The sequence below is a fragment of the Balaenoptera ricei genome, chromosome 3 (genome assembly GCF_028023285.1).
Source record: "Balaenoptera ricei isolate mBalRic1 chromosome 3, mBalRic1.hap2, whole genome shotgun sequence".
NCBI lineage: Eukaryota > Metazoa > Chordata > Mammalia > Artiodactyla > Balaenopteridae > Balaenoptera > Balaenoptera ricei.
Window position 1 is genome coordinate 53,069,076 of NC_082641.1, and position 24,710 is coordinate 53,093,785.

The following is a 24,710-nucleotide window of genomic DNA, read 5'->3' on the forward strand; positions in this document are numbered from 1 at the left end:
ATACCCAGATAGTTAAGAAATATGTTGTATTTCGAATTACATTGAAAACTACTGTGACCTTACTCTGAATAATTCAGATATATACCTGGCTTAAATTAGGAGTCCCTAGTCTCTTCCCATTCTTACTGAGTTGATCAATATTCTTCAAGATTAGAGAATGGTAATTTTTGACACTAATAGAAAATATCTGCTCTGTTTTTTTTTTTAATTTTTTTATAGCTGGGTGTTTCCCTTAGCAGTTTGGGAGCTATACCAGCAGCAGCACTAGACCCCAATATTGCAGCACTTGGAGAGATACCACAGCCACCACTTATGGGAAATGTGGATCCTTCCAAAATTGATGAAATTAGGAGAACAGTCTATGTTGGCAATTTGAATTCCCAGGTAACTAATATAAGAAGAAATTGAGTGGTGGGACCTCTTGTTCCTTTCCCTTTCTTAAAAATCGTATCAACTGATAAAGTAGTATTTACCTGATTTTTTTTAAAGAAGAATATACTTTATTAAAGTGTTACTTTGTTTCTTCAGACAACAACAGCTGATCAGCTACTTGAATTTTTTAAACAAGTTGGAGAAGTGAAGTTTGTGCGGATGGCAGGTGATGAGACTCAGCCAACTCGGTTTGCTTTTGTGGAATTTGCAGACCAAAATTCTGTACCAAGGGCCCTTGCTTTTAATGGAGTTATGTTTGGAGACAGGCCACTGAAGTAAGAAACACTAAACAAAGAAATTTTAATGATTTTGAAAAAATTTTGTGGTTTTGATGTAATGAAGGTTTTTTTTTTTTCTTTTTAATAGTAATTGGCAATTTGTGGAAAGGAAGACTTTGTGTTAAGTATAAATGAAACACATGAGATATTTACCATTTTAGCCTTTAAATTAAAGTTGCATTTGAAGACATCTTATTTTCTATTTCATAAGGTCTAATTTAAAGTTAACATTATTTTTATACCATACATATTGATTGTAGGTCTTTTTCCATAAGCTTTAACAAGTTACGTTGGTTTTGCATTATTACACTAGACTAATGGGCAGTTTAACATATGGGTAGAACTTACAGTAATATAGTAATAAGAATTTTGGTAAATCCAAAATTTCAGGAAGAAGGTACCCAGAAATGTTTTAAAGTATACATTTTAAGGTTTGCTCACATCCTTGTTTGCAAAATGAAAAATTGATGTAGCCTTTCAGGTACTCAAGACCAGAAGTTCTATTTCATGCACATTATTGAGGCACCAATTTTATCTGAATTCTGTAGATAATTGCCTTAATTATACAGTTTGATCAGGAGTCTGCTATTAAGGGATAAGAAACTGTTCTTCGTGAATGCTATCTTTTCACCATGGTAAAGTGAGACACACCAAATTCATTTATGTACATTAGAGAAACCACTGTTACCCATAAAGGAAGAGTTTTATCAGATTCCTCCCATATTTGAAGCTGTATGACTAGGCCATGGTCCAGGGTCGATTAAAATAGTGCACATGATATATAGGTTCCCTTTCATCCTCCCAGGGTGCAGAGGTGATCAACAAAATTTTATAATCTAAGAATAGAGGTGATTCATTTTAATATTGGTGTTACCATTTTAATTTATTATAACTCTAAGCTGTGAGGAAAAGCTGTTGTCCTAGTCTATTTAGGTTGTTAAAGAAGTTAGCTAGGGTTCAGTTTTTCTTTTTTTTCCCTTGCTTTTTGCCTTTGTTAGCAAGAGATGTGGCAGATGGGAATGAGATAAATCATGGTTTTGAGGTTGGTTTTGGTTATTCTGTATTTAGCTATATATTATTCTAAATGTGCTTTTGAGATGTCCTCAGATTTGTGAATATGTGTATCTTATGAACAATTAGTTGTTTCATGTTTTGTAAAATATGGTGTGTATTTGTGATATGCTAATATTTTTAATTTAGAATAAATCACTCCAACAATGCAATAGTAAAACCCCCTGAGATGACACCTCAGGCTGCAGCTAAGGAGTTAGAAGAAGTAATGAAGCGAGTGCGAGAGGCTCAGTCCTTTATCTCAGCAGCTATCGAACCAGGTAAGGCCATAGCATTGTTACACAGGTCATAGTTGAAGATCATAGAATCTTAGAACTGGAAGGAATTTTAGAAATTATCTGTTCAGTCCCTTCATTTTACAAACAAGAAGACTGAAACTCAAGAAAGAGTAAGTGACTTAACTAGTGTTAAAGGTTGAAGAACTATTTAGCACAAATATCTTTTTCCGTGATACTGAATTGAGGTACATTAGCTTGAGTTAATCAGTTCTTTATATTTTAATAGCAAAATCAGTACGCAGAACTGATTTGCTTAAAGCAAAGTGTAAATATTATTGTGAGGCTAAAGACAAGAATAAATGTATTTTACATGTTATGATTAAGCAGATTCACTTTTCCTTCAAAGTTTTAATTTTAAAAATAGAAAAGAGAGCCCATGAGTTAGGAAAAATACAGAGTCTATTTTAGCATGGTAAAGGAACACCCTTTCAAACTTTTGTGTTGCTAACTAAAATTAGAAATCCAACCTAAAAATGTCTAGATGGTTTTTTACATTTGAGCAAATTTTCTAAATTAGCACTCAGAATTTAAGCTTCAATTCTAGGAAAATAAATGGAAAAAGGATTTAAAATCACTGTCATAGGAATTACAGACATGTTATAATCGTACATTATGGCAGCAACAAAATACTACGAACAGCTGTTTATAATCATCTGGTTTATATGTACTGCTGCAGGGTGGCTGCACTCAACGAGTTTATGCAATGACTTTCTTGGATGTTTCTGAAGGATAATTGCACAGGAGGAGGATGTACAGAGAGTAGGCCCCTTGCACTATATGTGGTACATTCCACTTGTGCCTGATTATTAACTGGGATCTTTAATTGTTCTGAGCTTACACTGCAAAGTGGTTTTTTCCTCCCAGAGTCTGGAAAGAACAATGAAAGAAAAGGCGGTCGATCTCGTTCCCACACTCGTTCAAAATCCAGGTCTAGCTCAAAATCCCGTTCTAGAAGGAAAAGATCACAGTCAAAACACAGGTGAGAATTTCTACTGTCATATTTAAATTTTTTCGGTTTTGTATTTACAGTGGTGAAGATTTTCTGAGTTTTTGTCCAAGTATCAGAGTGTAGAAATTTCACTGGTGTTCACCAGGGAGTATGGTTACCATTAGATATTGCTTTAATTGTAATGCTAAAGAAAGAAGTTTTATCTAATTAATATATAATTTCAACTAATTTTTAGTTTTAGAAGTTGGTTTTCTATCTTAAGATGTTCTATTCCTGATTTTTCTAAGAGTAAACTAGTCTTTATACAGAACTGGCAGAAATTTTTCATTCTTCATACTGGGAAAAGGGAACATCTGATGCTGAAAATATTGCTGAAGTTGTTGCAGCTTTTTTGTTTTTTTCTTCCCCCACTTCCCTCAAGGTCTGGGGAGCACCACCCGAGATCTTGATTTCAAGTAGTTACCTTTCTCCAATACTGTGTGTCAAATGGGGTACTTTAAGTCTTTGTACTCTTGGTGATAAGAGCCTCTTCCACCCACTTTGGGACCTGAAACATAGGAGTAACTTGCAGCTTTAATTGCAGCTGTTGTATTGTGCTTAAGCTCTACTTCTGTTCTGTTTATCTTATTTTTGAGCATGGCTTTGTCATTTTGAAGTTCTTTTAAAATCTTTTGTGTTTGGTGCAAAGGGGATCTCAAGATATAAACTTGCAACACCATCTTGATGGGAAGTAACCTAAGAGTCATGTTTAAAATAAGTTTTATTGTCTTCTTTAAGATGTGGAGGGGGCTGTTACTGAAATGTGAACACGTATGCAGTGGATCCTAATTGCATGTTACATGTGCATACATACGCATACTCTCTAAAGAGAAGAGGCAGAGAAAAGTGTGTGTGCATGCGAGTGTGCATGTTTGTTGGGAGTATTAGAGAAGGAGGAGGATTTGAGGGGAGGGAAAAAAGGAACCAGTATGCTCTATGTTGAACCTCACCAGCAAGCTCAGTTTAGTCTTGCTTTTCTGTGCTAATCAAGGAGATTGAGGCAATGAGATAGGAAAATATGATATTCTTTTTTTAAATTTATTTTTTATTGAAGTATACTTGAATTACAATGTTGTATAGCAGAGTGACTCAGTTATACATACATATATGTTCTTTTTCATATTCTTTTCCATTATGGTTTATCACAGGATACTGAATGTAGTTCTCTGTGCTATACAGTAGGACCTTGTTGTTTATCCATTCTGTGTATACCAGTTTGCATCTGCTAATCCCAAACTCTCACGTCTCCCCTCTCCCATCCCCCTCCCCCTTGGCAACCAGCAGTCTATTCTCTATGTCCCTGATATTATTTTTGTTTCATAGATAGGTTCATTTGTATCATATTTTAGATTCCACATGTGATATCATATGGTATTTGTCTTCTCTTTCTGACTGACTTCACTTAGTATGATAATCCCTAGTTGCAGATATTCTTAATTAGACTCTAGCAAACTATACTTTCAGCTCTCTACTGGTGTATACTTCTCTACTATTAGCTTGCAGAATTCCTTTTGGAATATGGTTTTAATCTCTGTCTCTATCCAAGGCCTTACAGTAAGGCAAATTCATGTCCAAGAGAAGGAAGTTGTTTTCGTGTACAAGGAATAAGACAGTGTAGCAAAGCCAGAATTGGAGAAGGAAAGTGGTATAGAATCAGTGGTACTAGATTATGGATATTTCTATAGGTCAGCAGGGTGGTGAAGGTAAAGGAGATCAAGAAAATACAGAATTGAGCTGAAGAGTAATAACTTTCCTGAGGAAGAAAAAGAGCAATGACTTAAATCTTACTTTGTGTTATAAGAGCCATGCTCCAAGTCTAATACCTTAGTGGTTTTCTAAGGCTGGAAAAAAAGCAAAATTTGATTATTAATATCATTTTTTCCTTGATAATTTCTGTGAAGCTTTCTCTGTTGGGACAAATAATTTAACTAAGGTTTTTACTCTTATCGTTTTCAGTATATTGGGATATTTTCCCTTTCCAAGGGTTAGTGGAGGATGGGTTATTCTGTCTAAAATGAAATTTGTTAATTATTCTTATTCATGGGAGTGATTTCATGGAGGTCTGTCTAATTATGTAGCATTAGAAGTTAATTGTTCTTGGCTGGTGCGCACACCCAAACACGCACATACACACAGGCACACCTTGTTTTATTTTACTCTGCTTTATTGTGGTTTTTTTTTTTTTTTTGATATTGTGGTTTTTTAACAAATTGAAAGTTTGTGGTAGCACTGCATTGTCAGATGACGATTAGCATTTTTTAGCAATAAAGTATTTTTAATTAAGGTATATACATTGTTTTTTTTTTTAAGACATAATGCTGTTGCACACTTAATACACTACAGTATAGAGTAAATATAAATTGTATATGCACTGGGAAGCCAAAAAATTCCTGACTCGCTTTATTGTGATATTCCCTTTGTTGTGGTGGTCTGGAACCAAACCCACAATAACTCTGAGGTATGCCTGTATATCTTTTTTGTCAGCATAAACTGTTTTTATACATGGTGTATATAAACACAAGAAGCCTTTACTAAGGTCATAAAGAAATAAAAAAGAGGATGAGTTTTGTTGAAAAGAAAAGAAATTCCTCACCCCAAAACATTTGACTTGTGGAACTCCCTCCCCCTCTCCACCCTACGTAGGGGATGGCAAGCATTTCTCGGTTCCCCCTCCCCTTCTAGTGGGATTGGATACCCTCAGCTCTGGCTCTGACCCACTAGACCTAGCAGGAGTATGGGTTGCAGGAGCCCTTGTTCTTGAAGCCCCACCTTCTTCTACCTTCTTAGTGTTCTGATACTTCTAGAACTTTCCCCTGACTTTCCCTGTTCCTTCTTCTTTCTGTAGGAGGGAGGAAATAGTTATTTGTTACTATGACCTTGGCTGGAACTGGGAAGATGTGTTTCCACTCTGTCCAAATTTTTATGTGTTTTTTTCATAGGGACAGTGTTAGAAAAGGTGGGTAGTACTCTATTATATTTTAAAGTTAAGTAACCTTTACAGACCAGCATAGGAACTATAAGACATTTTATAGTATTTTAATGGGAAACAACTGATTTACAAAGGAACTTTGATGCAACATAATGGTAAGTTGCCCTTTATTTACAATTTAACTTATAAATGCAGTTTTGTACATCATGTTAAAATGACAGCTGCTAATGATAGCTCAAATCTTTATCTTTGGTTGGATTAGATTTGCTCTTGACTTGAAGCTTTTAGCTTTCCTAATAGAAAACTTGTAGGCAACTAGTGGGTGAGACAGACATGAAATATTTAATGTCAAAATTGAAATATAATAATTACTCTTGAGCAGTGACTTTCAAACTCTGAGGACCCACAGGATAAGGTGGGAAGTCAAGTGGTCAGTGCTTTTTTATTATTAACTTTTATTTGTTATGGCTATGGTTAATTTTCTTAAAGGAGTTTATTTAATTAAGATTGGAAAGTGCTATTTGAAGAAAACAGAATTACTATTTATTTTTTTTAGCAAGGTTAACTAGAATAGAAATCTTAAGACTTATTAAGTACATAGAAGCAAAGGCCCTTTAAAACATTATGACCCTCATGTGGATGTCTGTAAATGGACTAAAAATGTTCGTATATTAAAAATGAGGTATGAAGATAAGTGTATAATAGATGAGTGGTTCAGTTGAAAATTAGCTGTTGGAAAACAAATTTTAACTAACTGAAAAATGTGTTTTAAGAACAAGATCATTACTTAATTGAGGATTGTCTGGAGACTTTTCTGGTTTCATGGCATAGCACAAGCATTTAACTATATGTATTTCTTTTATAGATATTTGTTTTAACTTAATTCATGAAGATATTACTATCAAGATGAGCTTTAATTATATAAGGCATACTTGTAGACGTTCATTTGACCCCTTGGAATAAATAGAGATATAATTTAAAGTTTTCATTTATGTTAATTGTTAATGATGATGATGCAGATATTGAGATAGGATTTTTAATCATTTACTCTGCACTCGAAACTGTTAGGCAGTTTTCCATATATCATCTGTTTTAATTCTCATGACAGTTCTAGGAGGTATAGGTATGATTCTTACTCCAGTTTTTAGACGAAGAAACTCAGGCTTAGAGAGGTTAAGTGATTAGCCAGAGTTCTCACAGCTATTATGTGGCAGAACTGAGTGTCAGAGCCAGAGTGTTTAACTCCGAAGCCGGTGAGTCTCATCACTTTGTTGTTTAAGTTGTATGCCTTCAATTTGGTTACATTTAAATAAATAGTTCCTAGGATACCTCATTATGAAAAATGTCACATTATGTAAGCTATTATTTCAGTTGGGAAAGGAGCCTAGAGAATTTCAGAATTGGAATAACAGTTATTTTTCCTCCAACAATTCCAGTAATAAAGGTTTCTTTTAATAGCTTTGTTTATGTAATAAAATCAAGGCTTTGCAAATTCAACATTTGATTATATTTAGCTTTAACTCATGAGTAAGATGTTTGGTTTCCTGTCACTAGCACCATCATTAGTACTGTGCTTCCCTATGCATTCTTCTTAATATGTGTTATGACAAATAGCACACAGTCACTTATAGAAACCATTGAACCATATAACCACTACTCCCTGTCAAAGATAAGTTATAGCCACAAGCAGTAATATTACATGCAAGTCAAGAGTTAAAGACAATTTTTGGTATGAAAACTTGGACCATGGGACAAGTTGTCTGTTCTAATTGAGGCATGTAATATTTAGCAAAAGAAAGCCACGCCTGAAACTGTCACCTTAAGTCTGACATAGGAAATACCTTAAATTCTTTTTCTGTTTTTCTGTCTTTGTGTTCTGGACAGTGAACTGTCTGGTGAAGATTCCAATAAATAAATTTATGTCAGATAATCTAATTTTGAAGCATTATGTAATAGAGAATTTAAAAATATTGATAAATACTGTCAGGATTGGTTTTAAAACTCTCTTATTTGAAAGATCCTAAATATTTATAAATTGAAATTCTGAGAATAAGTTTTGATATTCTAACAATTTGTTTTTCTTTAGGAGTAGATCCCATAATAGATCACGTTCAAGACAAAAAGATAGACGTAGATCTAAGAGCCCTCATAAAAAACGCTCTAAATCAAGGGAGAGGCGGAAGTCAAGGAGTCGTTCGCGTTCACGGTGAGTTTTTTGGAAATTAAGGGTAGTTTTCTCATGACCTCATTTGTTAAAAATCTGTTGTGGTTTAAATTTTTAATGAAAGAAATTAAACTTTTTTCTGATTGTTTCAGTAATGATTTAATATTGATTGTCATTGATTTGAATCTGATGGTTAGTATGACTCATGAGATTTCCAGACTAAATTCAGCCTGATAATTGTTTCATTTAGCAGCTTCATGTATACATAAATTATTTAGAAATTTATATGTAATGTCTTACATCTATTATACATTATTTTGTGTTGATAATTGTTGAGGAAAGAGAATGAGGTCCTTGTTGGGGAGTAGAATTATTTTAGTTGTGAATTTATTTATTTACTTTTGTTTTTAAAGGGACAAAAGAAAAGACAACCGAGAAAAAATCAAGGAAAAGGAAAGAGTGAAAGAAAAAGATAGAGAAAAGGAAAGGGAAAAAGAGAGAGACAGGGAAAAGGAACGTGAAAAAGAAAAGGAACGGGGTAAAAACAAAGATAAAGACCGGGATAAAGAACGGGAAAAGGACCGAGATAAAGACAAGGAGAAGGACAGAGAGAGAGAGCGGGAAAAAGAGCATGAAAAGGAACGCGACAAAGAGAAGGAGAAGGAACAGGACAAAGAAAAGGAACGAGAAAAGGACAGATCCAAAGAGATAGATGAGAAAAGGAAGAAGGATAAGAAGTCCAGAACACCACCCAGAAGTTACAATGCATCAAGAAGATCTCGTAGTTCCAGCAGGTTTGATAATGCTTAAAGTTTTTACCAAAGGGCTTACTGATGACAAATGAAAACATAAATTTTGACTGGGGGAAAAGATAATTGTGCACAAGTGGAATCAGTACAATAATATCAGAACATTTCTCTCTGATAGCAGAGTAAACGTTTCTCTAGCAGAGGGATTGCTACAGTATTGAATCTATGAGGAGGAAGAGAGAATATTGGCCAGAATTACTTGAAAAGTTAACTGTCCTTTGTAATCCACTATTTTAACCTGGCAGTGGTGTCAGTGGCTGCTGTTGCTGCTGCTTATTATTTTCTTGGAGGGTGGGATGGCAGGGGCAAGGTTTTTGTTTTTTTTATGTAGAGAAATTGACTTCTTAGGTATCTATATTTCTTTGGAATGATGTGGTAAATTTTAATATATAAAATTATTTCTAAAGTTACAGTATTAGTCCTTTTCGTCATCTAAGTTCATTTTTACTGCTCTACTTTGTTGAATATATGACGTTTAAATTTTGGTTTTCATTTATTAATTTGTTGTTAAGGATTTGCTTTTTTCTTAGGACTGTTTATTAATAGGTACACTGCCACCAGGTGGCAGGAGGTTGCCATAGTAACATCAGCAAAATGAGGACCTTCCTTAATTCAAGATTATCTCAACCTACATCCATTGCTCCAGATGATATTGTGACTATAGATAAATGGAAGTTCCCAAGTTGTGTTAAACTATATCTTAAAAATACTTTAAAAACATATTTTTCAAGTTTTAAAGATATTTTAAAATGGTTTTTCATAGAACATAATTTCTGAGACAATGGACTATATATATTTTGTAATTTTTTAACTTGTGTTTTAACAGCTTATTCTTAATACTAGTCTTTGGCTAGTTAATAGAAGATAATTGCAAGCATTTATTGAGTGCTTTACCATATGCCAGATTTTATGTCTCAGCAGAGTTTTTCATGACTGATCTTATTTAATTCTCACGGTAAGCCTGTGAGAAGACTGTTATCATGGTTTTAAAACATGAGGAAACCAAAGATCAGAGGAAATTTTCCATCTGCTCTGCACTTTAGTTAGAAGTATAGTAGTATAGTAGCTCTTTCTCCTCTTTTTAGAGATTGTTTAACTGAGGACTCTAGCCAGTACTTGGTACTGGCTTTTTAAAAATGCCTCAGAATTATATAGTTGAAAGCAACAGTATATGTTAAAAAGTGACTTCAAATCAGTAGGTCATTGCCATATTTCAGCACATTGAACCAAAACCTGAAGAAATTAACTCATTTGCTGTGGGTATCAGTTGAGCCTTGCAGACTGCATCTTTATTGCAGTTATTTTATTGGTTGTGTTTCACACATTCCTTTGTGTTTCTGTGATCGTTTAGACATTGCCCTTCACAACACCAAATAATATTTCGATTCCTTTTTTAAAAAATTAATTAATTAATTAATTTTAAGTTTTGGCTGCCTTGGTTCTCCATTGCTGCACGTGGGCTTTCTCTAGTTGTGGATAGTGGGGGCTACTCTTTGTTGCGGTGTGTGGGCTTCTCATTGCGGTGGCTTCTCTTGTTGCAGAGTATGGGCTCTAGGTGTGCGGCCTTCAGTAGTTTTGGCACCACGGGCTTCAGTAGTTGTGGCATGTGGTCTCTAGAGTGCAGGCTCAGTAGTTGTGGCACATAGGCGTAGTTGCTCTGCGGCATCTTTCCAGACCAGGGATCGAACCCGTGTCCCCTGCATTGGCAGGCGGATTCTTAACCGCTGCGCCAGCAGGGAAGTCCCCTCAATTCCTTTTAAATTCAGTTGAATTTACTTTTTCTGATGACTTTGAAATGTTTATAATTTTTTCATGGGTCATTTTAAGTCGCTTGATATTTAAGAAAGTGTAGATGTTCACATTCAGTTCTTAGTTCTTAGATACCTCTGGGGCCTGGAGAATAAATGCTGACTAATGTTAGTTCCTAAAGGTTCAGCAGTTTGGAATGTTTCATGCTTTCAGAAGAGCTTGCTGAAGAGTTACCATTTCTTACCTTGTAGCATTTTTCTTCCTTTCAGGTGCTCTGATTTGTTTAGTGAATGGGAAACCTCTTAACTGCCCAGAATAATAGTCTACTTAATATTTTTATTTCCAACATTGTCTTCTGAGCTACATTTTTAAGGAAAAATTTTGATATTTAAAAACTTTTAATGCTTGGAATTACAGTTAATAAGGATGAGACCATCAAAGGGAAGGAGAACATATTTACTGAGCACCTGCTGTGCACCAGACACTAGGCTTGGTACTTCACAGGTATTATCCTGATCCTCATAACAAAACTACAAGGCCTGAGTTATTATCCTCCATTTTTCAATTGGAAAAACTGAGTCTCAGATAAAGTAATATGACCCCAGTCGTGCTGTTGGTAAGATGTGGAACTAAAATTTAAATGTAAGCCTAATCAACTCCCAGTTCTGCATACTAGAGCTGACAGCTTCTTTCTCGACAAACTGACATTCTAGCTTCCTGTCTGTCCAGCCTTAGCTCTCATTATCACTAACTGGTAATTATTAGATGTCCACCTGTACATAGTGCTTCCTGAACATACAGGTAAAGAGTTACACTGATGAAGATGGAGCCATTTTGTGTAAACTTAAAGTCTGGAATACACTGATATTCTCATGCTATGAAAAAAGTACTTCTGGTTCTTGTGCGGGGTAGGGATGTGCTGTTACAGAATGGCATTGATTAAATGGAATAACGTCATCTAATTTCCATATTAGGAAGTATAATTTGGGGGTGACTTGGAAATAAAATTGGGTAACGGAGGAGAGAACCTTAGGTAGAGTTGGAATTGATTTATTTGTGTTCTCAAAGTTCTTGAGCTCTTTTGGTCGTAACATCTACTGTGTATACCACATATGAGCATTGTCTAGTTTTTTATTTTACAGATGAAAAATGCACACAAAATGTTTCATTAGCCTAGAATCAGCTTACTGAGGTGACAAGGAGAACTTGAATTCTAGAGGATTTGGTTGTTTCAGCTATGTGGCCACTAATTATCAGAGCTTCTTGTGAGATAGGTCATTGGCTACATTAATCATATAATAAATGTACCCTTATACCTCATCACCTGAATAATAGACATCTTGAAATTCATTGTTTCTAAGTTGACCACCCTTACAAATGAAGTAGTTTATTAGAGTATGCATCATTTGGTAATGTGTTAATAAGCAAAATAGTTTTTAATAATAATAAAACTGTTAATCTATTTAATAATTATTTTTGACTTCATCATATTTAAATCCCAGGTTTTAAGTAATTTCCTTATATCTAAGCAACTTGTGTGCTCAATTTTAAATGAATAGAACAACAATAATGAAACGGTAGGTTAAGGGGGTAAAAGCAATTTCTCTAAAATGAATTAATGTTTAGAGACATTCTACATACTTGGGTTTAAAAAGTTCACATTTTGCAAGCCCATTTACCTTTCACTTCTTGAAAAGGGCCTGTTACCTTGTTAAAAAATAATCCACAGTGGGGCAGCAAGGAGCTAGATGCATGACAAAGGATCTGATAAGCAACACATGCTTTAGGTGCTGAGGAAGAACATGTTTGACTTGAGAGAGAATATGAAACATCCATTACTATTTTTCTACTCAAGAAATTACTGTCCAAATAAATCAGGTGAAAAGGAGGTCATCTACCCTTTCTGATATGAAATCTTAGAAGATGTTTTCATTGGTCTGTAAAATATACAGTTCATAATTTGACCTGTACTAGAATTAGATAATAGAACATTTTCATGAAAGACATTAGTTTAAACTGCCCTGTAAAGAATACTATTCACTTGAGAGCATTAAGGACCCTTTTGATTTTGTGTATTTGAATTATCTTTTATTTAAATTACTGTTTTTTAAAATGACATATTTTTGACTTTCAGGGAAAGGCGTAGGAGGAGAAGCAGGAGTTCTTCCAGATCGCCAAGAACATCAAAAACCATAAAAAGGAAATCTTCTAGGTCTCCATCCCCTAGGAGGTAGGTTGAAAGCATGTGCTAAAACTGAGGAGGAAGCAGGGGGAAAATTTTCTCTTTTCAGTCTATTTTTTTTAACTTTATATTTTGAATGAGTAATATGTAATGTATTTACGTGGTTTAGAAATCCAGAGAGTATAAAAAGTTATATAATGATAGGTCTTAACTTCCACCCAGGTGTCCATCTACCCTGTTCCCACAGGTAGTGACTTTATTAGTTTTTTTTGGTATATCCTTCCAGTTTTGTATATAGGTACAGATGAAAATATATAATTTTTATTTTCATCTTCTACAAAAGGTAAAACAAAATATACACTGTTGTACAATTTGCTTTTGTCACTTAACTACCAGGAGAACTTTCTGCATTCATCAGAAAGTGCTGCTTCATTCCGTTTTACAACTTCATGGACTTCCATTATCTGGCAGTACCTGGTTTATGTAACCAGCCTGCAGTAGAATGGGTTTTCTTAATTTTCCTTTTATAAATTATATTAAGTCTGTAATGAACAGCTTTGTACGTACATAATTTTGTAATGTGCAAGTATGCAGAGAAAGTTTTCATAAATGGTATTTATTGTTGGGTCAGAGGGTGAGTGTGTTTGTAGTTTCGAGAGATTTCCTTCCCTGTTGGCCTTCATAAAGATTGGCAGCAGCTTGTACTTTAACCAGCTCTGTATGAGAATGCCTGTTTCCCTATAGCAGCTGCAGATTGTTACCAAAGTTGTATATTTTTGTCCATCTGATAGATGAGAAGTGGTACCAGTGTATAGTAATTTCCGTTGCATTTTTCTTAAGAGTGAAGGTGGCCATCTCTTCATATATTTGAAGGCCATTTGTATTTCCTTTTCTGTGAGTTGTATACATTGCCCATTTTTCATGGAGTCTGTTTTTGTGGGGTGTTTTTTTGGTTTATTTTTTCCTATTTCCAGGAGTTCTTTTTGTATTAGGGAGATTATTCTTTAGTGATTTGGTTTCAAGTATCATTCCTACTTTGTCATTTCTTCTTAGAAATTGTTTATGAGACTTGATTTTATAGAAATTTTTGATTTTTATATAGTTTAATACCTCAAGTTTTTTCTTTTGTGACTTCTACATTATGAGTCTTAAAGGTAGAAAAATCTTTCCTATTCCAAGGTTATAATAAAATTCCCCCATTGCTTCTTCTTGTACTTTTATGCTTTTAATTTTTGCATTTACGTCTTTGATCCATTAGGAGTTTATCCTTGTTTGCCATATGGCACATTGATCCAATTTTATTTTATTTTTCTAAATGCTTCTTTGTTTTTCCAATATCATTATTAAAAACTCAGTTTTCCTAACGCTAATTTGATATATTTCCTTTGTCATACTAAATTTTTCTGTCTGTGTTGGAGTCTATTTCTGGGGCTTCTCTGCTGTTGGATTGGTTTGACTGATGATTTGTGTACCAGTAGTGCCCCATGCTTTTAATGATTCAGATTGTATAGCATTTTTAAATATTTAGTAAGGCCCGTTCTTCCCCATACTCCTCATTGCTCTTTTTATGAGCTTTCTTGACCATTCTTGTGTGTTTATTTTTCTATTTGAACTTGAGTTAGTTGTCTAGGCTCTAGAAATAAAACCTACTGATAATATGTATTATAGTTGTATTACATTTATTAATTAGGGAAATTGATGAATAGATTATTAAAAAATAAAGCTTTACAAAGGTGAGTCTTTCTATCCAGGAACATGGATGGCCTACTTATTCAGGCCATCCTTAGTGTTTTTTCATGAATGTTTCAGTGTTTATTTCATACAGATTTTATGCATTTTCAGTTTATTTTTAGGTATGTTTTACTTCTTTGTTCTTGTAAATGAGGTCTTTTCTTTCATTATGTCATGTAATTGGAGATTGGGTTTGTACATAGGAAGGTATTGATTTGTGTATGTATATATTTTCATCCCACTATCTTACTGATGGGTCCTAGGTTTTCAGTTGGTTTTCTGTGGTTTTCTAGGTATAGAAGAGAAACTTTTAAAAAGCTTTCCCAGGGTAGAAGGAGCATGTTTCCCAGCAGGGCTCTTTTGTTTGTTTGTGGGTTATTATTTTTAGGTGAGAATAAAGGAAGGCATAGGATATTTAGGAGGTAGGCCAAATTTTTTTTTTTTAATACTTCGCTCCTGAAAGTCAAAACTTTTCTCAGTTGTGAACTTAAAATAGACAAAAAGGTGTACTTATATTTGCAAAATGTCACTTCCTTCCCCATTCCTTTTACTTTACTCTACATCCACCCTCTGTAAGTGATCAATTGTTTATCTTTCCTTGTGTTTCTTTTTGCAAAATTAAGCAGATACATGTATTTGAATTTCTCCTTTTCTTCACAAAAGACAGCATTCACTATCACTTTATACACTGTGTGTGTGTGTGTGTGTGTGTGTGTGTGTGTGTGTGTGTATGGTCAGTGACTATACCCAGCCCCACTTCCATCCTGAGTTATTTTTTATTTTATTTTATTATTTAATTTAATTTTTTTTAATAGATCTTTATTGGAGTATAATTGCTTCACAATACTGTGTTAGTTTCTGTTGCACAACAAAGCGAATCAGCCATATGCATACACATGTCCCAATATCCCCTCCCTCTTGAGCCTCCCTCCCATCCTCCTTATCCCACTCCTCTAGGTTATTGCAAAGCACCAAGCCGATCTCCCTGTGCTATGCTGCTGCTTCCCACCAGCCAACTATTTTACATTCGGTAGTGTATATATGTTGATGCTACTCTCACTTCGCCCCAGCTTTGCCTTCCCACCCCATGTCCTCAAGTCCATTCTCTATGTCTACCTCTTTATTCCTGCCCATCAGTACCATTTTTTTTTTTTTTTTAGATTCCGTATATATGTGTTAGCATACGGTATTTGTTTTTCTCTTTCTGACTTACTGCACTCTGTATGACAGACTCTAAGTCTATCCACCTCACTACAAATAACTCAATTTCGTTTCTTTTTATGGCTGAGTAATATTGCATTATATATACATGCCACATCTTCTTTAGCCATTCACCTATCGATGGACATGTAGGTTGGTTCCGTGTCCTGGCTATTGTAAATAGCGCTGCAGTGAACATTGTGGTACATGTGTCTTTTTGAATTATGGTTTTCTCAGGGTATCTGCCCAGTAGTGGGATTGCTGGGTCATATGGTAGTTCTGTTTTTAGTGTTTTAAGGAACCTCCATACTGTTTTCCATAGTGGTTGTATCAATTTACATTCCCACCAACAGTGCAGGAGGGTTCCCTTTTCACCACACCCTTTCCAGCATTTATTGTTTCTAGATTTTTTGATAACGGCCATTCTGACTGGCGTGAGGTGATACCTCATTGTAGTTTTGATTTGCATTTCTCTAATAATTAGTGATGTTGAGCAGCTTTTCATGTGCCTCTTGGCCATCTGTATGTCTTCCTTGGTGAAATGTCTATTTAGGTCTTCCGCCCATTTTTTAATTGGGTTTGTTGTTTTTTTGCTCTTGAGCTCCATGAGCTGTTTGTATATTTTGGAGATTAATCCTTTGTCTGTTGTTTCGTTTACAAATATTTTCTCCCATTCTGAGGGTTGTCTTGTTTATGGTTTCCTCTGCTGTGCAAAAAGCTTTTAAGTTTAATTAAATCCCATTTGTTTATTTTTGTTTTTATTTCCGTTACTCTAGGAGGTGGGTCAAAAAAGATCTTGCTGTGGTTTATGTCAAAGAGTGTTTTTCCTATGTTTTCCTCTAAGAGTTTTATAGTGTCTGGTCTTACATTTAAGTCTTTGATCCATTTGGAGTTTATTTTTGTGTATGGTGTTAGGGAGTGTTGTAATTTCATTCTCTTACATGTAGCTGTCCAGTTTTCCCAGCACCACTTACTGAAGAGGCTGTCTTTTCTCCACTCTATATGTTCTTGCCTCCTTTGTCGTAAATTACGTGCCCATATGCGCGTGGGTTTATCTATGGGCATTCTATCCTGTACCATTGATCTATATTTCTGTTTTTGTGCCAGTACCATACTGTCTTGATTACTGTGGCTTTGTGGTATAGTTTGAAGTCATGGAGCCTGATTTCCACAACTCCGTTTTTCTTTCTCAAGATTGCTTTGGCTGTTTGGGGTCTTTTGTGTTTCCATACGAATTGTGAAATTTTTTGTTCTAGTTCTGTGAAAAATGCCATTGGTAGTTTGATAGGGATTGCATTGAATCTGCGGATTGCTTTGGGTAGTATAGTCTTTTTTCACTGTATTGATTCTTCTAATCCAAGAACATGGTATATTTCTCCATGTGTTTGTCATCTTTGATTTCTTTCATCAGTGTTTTACAGTTTTATGAGTACAAGTCTTTTGTCTCCTTAGGCAGGTTTATTCCTAGGTATTTTATTTTTTTTGTTGCAGTGGTAAATGGGAGTGTTTCTTTAATTTCTCTTTCTGATTTTTCATTGTTGGTGTATAGGAATGCCAGAGATTTCTGTGCATTAATTTTGTATCCTGCAACCTTACCAAATTCATTGATTAGTTCTAGTAGTTTTCTGGGGGCATCTTTAGGGTTTTCTGTGTATAGTGTCATGTCATCAGCAAACAGTGACAGTTTTACTTCTTCTTTTCCAATTTGTATTCCTTTTATTTCGTTTTCTTCTCTGATTGCCATGGCTAGGACTTCCAAAACTATGTCGAATAAGAGTGGCGAGAGTGTACATCCTTGTCTTGTTCCTGATCTTAGTGGAAATGCTTTCAGTTTTTCACCATTGAGTATGATGCTTGCTGTGGGTTTGTTGTATGTGGCCTTTATTATGTTGAGGTAGGTTCCCTCTATGTCCATTTTCTGGAGAGTTTTTATCATAAATGGGTGTTGAATTTTGTCAAAAGCTTTTTCTGCATCTATTGAGATGATCATACAGTTTTTATTCCTTAATTTGTTAATGTGTATCATATTGATTGATTTGCGTATATTGAAGAATCCTTGCATCCCTGGGATAAATCCCACTTGATCATGGTGTATGATCCTTTTAATGTGCTGTTGGATTCTGTTTGCTAGTATTTTGTTCAGGATTTTTGCATCTATGTTCATCAGTGATATTGGTCTATAATTTTATTTTTTTGTGATATCTTTTTCTGGTTTTGGTATCAGGGTGATGATGGCTTTGTAGAATGAATTTGGGAGTGTTTCTCCCTCTGCAATCTTTTGGAAGAGTTTGAGAAGCATCAGTGTTAGCGCTTCTCTAAGTGTTTGATAGAATTCGCCTATGAAGCCATCTGGATGGGGACTTTTGTTGGAAGATTTTTAATTACAGTTTCAATTTCATTACTTGTGGTAGGTCTCTTTATATTTTCTAATTTTTCCTGTTTCAGTCTTGGAAAATTGTTCCTTTCCAAGTATTTGTCCATTTCTTCGTGGTTGTCCATTTTATTGGCATACAGTTGTTTGTAGTAGTCTTTTATAATCTTTTGTATTTCTTTAGCATCATTGTGATTTCTCCTTTTTCATTTCTAATTTCATTGATTTGCGTCCTCTCCTTTTTTTCTTGATGAGTCTCACTAAGGGTTTATCAATTTTGTTTATCTTCTCAAAGAACCAGCTTTTAGTTTTATTGATCTTTGCTATTGTTTTCTTCGTTTCTATTTCATTTATTTCTGCACTTTTCTTATGATTTCTTTCCTTCTACTGACTTTGGGTTTTCTTTCTTCTACTTTCTCTAGTTGTTTTAAGTGTAGGGTTAGATTGTTTGAGATTTTCCTTGTTTCTTGAGGTGAGATTGTATTGCTATATACTTCCCTCTTAAAATTGCTTTTGCTGCGTCCCATAGGTTTTGGGTCATCGTGTTTTCGTTGTCATTTGTTTCTATGGATTTTTTTATTTCTTCTTTGATTTCTTCAGTGATCTCTTGGTTATTTAGTAGCACACTGTTTAGCCTCCATGTATTTGTGTTTTTTACAGTTTTTTTTCCTGTAATTGATTTCCAATCTCATAGCGTTGTGGTCAGAAGAGATGCTTGGTACGATTTCAATTTTCTTAAATTTTCTGAGGCTTGATTTGTGACCCAAGATGTGATCTCTCCTGGAGAATGTTCCATATGCAATTGAGAAGAAAGTGTATTCTGCCACTTTGGGGTGGAATGTTCTATAAATATCAATTAGATCTATGTGGTTTATTGTGTCATTTAAAGCTTGTGTTTCCTTATTTATTTTCTGTTTGCATGATCTGTCCATTAGTGTAAGTGGGGTGTTGAACTCCCCTACTGTTATTGTGTTCCTGTCGATTTCTCCTTTCATGGTTGTTAGCATTTGCCTCATGTATAGAGGTGCTCCTCTGTTGGGTGCATAAACATTTATAATTGTTATATCTTCTTCTTGGATTGATCCTTTGATCATTATGTAGTGTCCCTCCTTATCTCTGTAATCTTTATTTTAAAGTCTATTTTATCTGATGCGAGTATTGCTACTCCAGCTTTCTTTTGATTTCTATTTGCATGGAATACCTGTTTTCATCCCTTCACTTTCATTCTGTATGTGTCCCTAGGTCTGAAGTGGGTCTTTTATAGACAACACATATACGGGTCTTGTTTTTGTATCCATTCAGCCAGTCTGTGTCTTTTGGTTAGGTCATTTAATCCATTTACATTCAAGGTTGTAAACGATACGTATGTTCCTTTTACCATTTTCTTAATTGTTTTGGGTTTGTTTTTGTGGGTCTTTTTGTTCTCTTGTGTTTCCCGCTTAGAGAAGTTTCTTTAGCATTTGTTGTAAAGCTGGTTTGGTGGTGCTGAATTCTCTTAGCTTTTGCTTGTCTATAAAGGTTTTAATTTCTCCATCGAATCTGAATGAGATCCTTGCTGGGTAGAGTAGTCTTCATTGTAGGTTTTTCTCTTTCATCACTTTAAGTATATCCTGCCACTCCCTTTGGCCTGCACAGTTTCCACTGCAAAATCAGCTGATAACCTTATGGGGATTCCTTTGTATGTTATTTTTTGTTTTTCCCTTGCTGCTTTTAATATTTTTTCTTTGAATTTAATTTTTGTTAGTTTGAGTAATATGTGTCTTGGTGTGTTTTTCCTAGGGTTTATCCTGTATGGGACTCTCTGTGCTTCCTGGACTTGGGTGACTATTTCCATTCCCATGTTAGGGAAGTTTTCCGCTATAATCTCTTCAAATATTTTCTCAGACCCTTTCTTTTTTTCTTCTTCTCTTGGACGCCTATAATTCAAATGTTGATGTGTTTAGTGTCCCAGAGGTCTCTGAGATTGTCTTCAATTCTTTTCATTCTTTTTTCTTTGTTTTCCTCCTCAGCAGTTATTTCCACCATTTTGTCGTCCTGCTCACTTATTCATTCTTCTGCCTCAGTTATTCTGTTATTGATTCCTTCTAGTGTATTTTTCATTTCAGTTACTGTGTTGTTCACCTCTGTTTGTTTGTTCTTTAGTTCTTCTAGGTTTTTGTTAAGCATTTCTTGTATTCTCTCAGTCCGTGCCTCCATTCTATTTCCAAGATTCTGGATCATCTTTACTCTAATTACTCTGAATTCTTTTTCACGTATATTGCCTATTTCCTCTTCATTTATTTTGTCTTGTAGGTTTTTACCTTGCTCCTTCATCTGTGACATATTTTTTTTGCCGTCTCTCTTTTTTTTTTTTTTTTTTTAAATGAGTGGGATTGTATTCCTGTCTTACTGGTTCTTTGGCCTGAGGCTTCCAACACTCGAGTTTGTAGGCTATTGGGTAGAGCTGGGTCTTGGTGCTGAGATGAGGAACCCCATGAGACCTTACTCTGATGAATGTTCCCTGGGGTCTGAGATTCTGTTAGTACAGTGGTTCGGACTCGGAGCTCCCACCGCAGGAGTTTTGGCCTGATTCCAGGCTCGTGGACCAAGATCCCGCAAGCTGCCTGCGGTGCCCAAAAAATAAAAATAAAAATAACAAAGTAAAAAATAAAATTACATTAGGAAACTAACAGATATGTTCGGAAGAATATAAAAATAAAAATACAGATGAATCAACAACTGGAAGGTACATCAGTACCACAATAGTAAAAAAGAGGAGGAGGGAAAAGAAAAAGAAAAAAAGGCGGGGGGAGAGGTCTTGGCTGTGGAGGGCGGGACCTAAGCAAAGGCGAGGTTTGGGTTGTGGGCGGGACCAATGCTCAGGACCCCCAGGGCTGGAAGAGGCCCTGGGGGCTGTGGGGAGCTGGGGTTTAGGCTCAAGGAACAGAAGGGGCCCAGGAGTGCCCCCCACCCCTGGTCTCAGAGGGCAGCGAACCTCACCTGGGAGCCCAGCAGGCTTCCTGGGCTCGAGTGGGCGGGGCAAACACCCTCTTCTCCTTTCCCGCTCCTCCAGTCTGGGAGGGCCCCTCCTGCCTGCCTCTCCTGATGTCCCCAGCCTCCCTCCTATGCCCCCAAGGACCCGTGCGTCCTGGAGGGGGGTTTGGAGGCTGGGGTCGGCCTGGGAGCTCAGTAGGCTCCCTGGGCCTGAGTGGGCGTGGCAGTCGCCCTCTGCTCCTCTACCGCTGCTCCCGGAGGGCTCCTCCTCCCTGCCTCTCCTGATCTCCCGGCCTCCCTCCTATGCCCCCAGGACCCACGCAGCTTAGAGGGGGCTTTGGAGGGGAGGCACCAGCCTGGGAGCTCCGCAGGCTCCGTGGCCTGAGTGGGCTAGGCGATCGCCCTCCGTTCCTCTTCTGCTCTTTCTGGAGGGTCCCTCCCCCCTGCCTCTCCTTATCTCCCCGACCTCAGGGGTGCCGATCCTGTCTGGCCTCCTATTCTCCTCCCGCCTCAGTCCCCCTACATCCTACCGGTTCACTTTGGGGTTCCTCCCGTCTCCTTGGGTGTCAGAGTCCCCCACCAGTGGCTGGCAGGGGCCCTCTGAGTTATTTTTTAAATTGAGAAGTAGTTTATGTAAAATAAAATGCACCCTTAGTGCATTTCAGTGATTGTTAGTAATTTTCATTGCATTTTTCTTAAGAGTTCACAATTTTGTGCAACCATTGCTGCTACTTAGTTCCAGAACATTTTTTGTCACTTTGAAAGAAAGCCTGTACCCATTAGCAGTTACTCCCCATGGATCCTTACAGCTACTAATCTACTTACTGTCTCTGTGGATTTGCCTGTTAACGGACATTTCATATAGAGTCATATAATATGTGTGGCCTTTTTTTTTTTTTTTTTTTTAAATATTTATTTATTTATTTATTTATTTTGTTGCACTAGGTCTTAGTTGCGGGAGGTGGGCTCCTTAATTGCGGCTCCAGGGTTCCTTAGTTGCAGCTCACCAGCTCCTTAGTTGTGGCATGTGAACTCTTAGTTGCGGCATACATGTGGGATCTAGTTCCCTGACCAGGGATCAAACCCAGGCCCCCTGCATTGGGAGCATGGAGTCTTATCCACTGCGCCACCAGGGAGTCCCTGTGCGGTCTTTTGTATTTGACTTCTTTGACTAAATGTAACATTTTCAAGGTTCATGCATATTGTAGCATGAATCAGTACTTCATTCCTTTTTAGGGGTGAATAATATTCCACTATGGATAAAACCAGGTTTTGTTGTTTAACCATTCATTAGTTGATGGACATGTAGTATTGTTTCCATTTTTTTGCTGTTGTAAATAATGCTGCTGTGAACATTTGTGTACAAGTTTTGATGTGGACATGTTCTTGTTTCTATACCTAGTAGTTGTAATTGCTGAGTCATATAGTAATCCTCTCTTTATCTTCTTGAGAAACTGCCAAACTGTTTTCTGAAGTGGTTGCACTATTCTGTATTCCCATCGGCAATGTACAAGTGTTCCAATTTCTCCACATGCTCACTGACACTTGTTATTGTCTGTCTCTGATGATAGCCATTCTAGTGAGTGTGTAATGGTATCTTGTTAAGGTTTTGATTTGCATTTCTCTAATGATTAGTGATGTTGGGCATCTTTTCGTGTGCTTATTGACCATTTGTGTATCTACTTTGGAGAAATGTCTATTCTAGTCTTTTGCCCATTTTGAATTAGATAATTTGGTTTTTTGTTAAGTTGTAGTTCTTTATATTCTGGTTGTTAATCCCTTACCAGATAATATGATTTCCATGTATTTTTTTCCTATACTGTGGGTTGTGTTTTCACTTTCTTTGAGTAAGTATCCTTTGATGCACAAAAGTTTTTTAATTTTAATGAATTCAGATTGATCTGTTTTTTTCCTTTCCTTGCTTTTTGCTGTCATATCCAAGAAATCATTGCCAAAACCAGTGACATGAAGATTTTCCCCTGTGTTTTCTTCTAAGAGTTTTACAGTTTTAGTTTATATACTTAGGTCTTTGATCCATTATGAGGTAATTTTTACATATGGTGTAAGGTAAGAGTCTAAAACTTCATTCTTTTGCATGTGGATATCCAGTTTTCCTAGCACCATTTGTTGAAAAGCTTGTCCTTTACCTATTGAATGGGTTTTGGCACCCTTATCAAAAATCATTTGACCATACATATGACCATATATCTCTGTCTTTTCCATTGGTCTGTAAGTCTCTCCTTATGCCAGTACTACACTGTTTTGATTACTGTAGTTTTGTAGTAAGTTTTAAAACCAGGGGTTGTGTGTTTTCCAATTTTGTTGTTATTTTAAAGATTGTTTTGGCTATTTGATTTCCCTGGAGATCCTATTATTTTTAGAATGGGTTTTGCTTTTTCTGCCAACAGTGCCAGTGGGATTTAGATAGGGGTTGCAGTGAATTTGTAGATCACTTTGGATACTATTGTTATCTTAACTCTAAGTCTTCTGATCCAAGAACATGGGATGTTTTTCCATTTATTTATGTCTTTATTTCTTTTTAGCAAATTTTTTGCCTTTTTGGTTGAATTTATTCCTAAGAATCTCATTCTTTTTTTTTTTAATTTTAAATAAATATACTTATTTATTTTTGGCTGCTTTGGGTCTTCGTTGCTGCATGCGGGCTTTCTCTAGTTGTGGCGAGCGGGGGTTATTCTTTGTTGCGGTGTGTGAGCTTTTCATTGTGGTTGCTTCTCCTGTTGTGGAGCATGGGTTCTAGAGCTCAGGCTCAGTAGTTGTGGTGCATGGGCTTAGTTGCTCCGCGGCATGTGGGATCTTTTCAGACCAAGGCTCGAACCTGTGTCCCCTGCATTGGCAGGCAGATTCTTAACCACTGCGACACCAGGAAGGTCCCAAGAATCTCATGCTTTTTGATGTAGTTGTTTCCTTGGCTTTAAGAGTTGTATATAAAGATATACATACATAAATAATGTTGCAAATGTATTTTTCTTTGTCATTTTTCTTTTGAATATGCTAGTAGTGGTTTTTGTTTTGTTTGCTTTGCAAAAGTTTATGTAGGCATACTAATGAATCTTTTATTTTATCGTACCTGGAATTTTATTTATGGCTAAAAAAATCTTTCCCTTCACTCCAGTTAGAAAGAAATTTATTCATGTTTTCTTCTAGTACTTGTATTGTTTCATGTAAAAAATTTAGGTCTCTAATCCATTTGGATTTATTTATTTATGTGAATGAGATATGGACCCAGTTTTGTCTCTTTCCAAATAATAATCCAGTTGTCTCCAAGTCTTTTATTTATAAAAGATGAACTTTGCCCCAGTGATTTGAGATGCCACCCCTTTGTTTTATTGAATTTTCATAGGTACTTGGGTCTGTTTCCTAAGTGTTTTTCTTTGTTCTCCTGGTCTTTGTGTTTATTTTTAAAATATTCATAATTAAGACAAAAAAGTTTAGAATTCCATATTAAGGCTAATTATTTTGAATAGAAGGTGTCTTATGCTTCTGATATGAAATGCATCATTTTTTTCCCTCTAATTTTAAGGATATGTAATTTTT

General features: G+C 35.9%; 1 protein-coding gene across 3 annotated transcripts in view; it reads left to right on the top strand.

Moving 5' to 3' along the window:
* Positions 1 to 24,710, top strand: part of SREK1 (splicing regulatory glutamic acid and lysine rich protein 1) — a 54,035-nt gene that overhangs the window by 23,703 nt on the left and 5,622 nt on the right. For 2 of the 3 annotated variants that reach the window (XM_059916500.1, XM_059916502.1), the window contains 7 exons: positions 220 to 384; positions 529 to 707; positions 1,911 to 2,041; positions 2,924 to 3,038; positions 8,063 to 8,182; positions 8,554 to 8,934; positions 12,833 to 12,928. In XM_059916500.1, coding sequence (XP_059772483.1) covers positions 220 to 384; positions 529 to 707; positions 1,911 to 2,041; positions 2,924 to 3,038; positions 8,063 to 8,182; positions 8,554 to 8,934; positions 12,833 to 12,928 — 1,187 coding nt within the window. The remainder of the gene's footprint in view (positions 1 to 219; positions 385 to 528; positions 708 to 1,910; positions 2,042 to 2,923; positions 3,039 to 8,062; positions 8,183 to 8,553; positions 8,935 to 12,832; positions 12,929 to 24,710) is intronic. The other variant, XM_059916501.1, reaches the window with a different exon arrangement.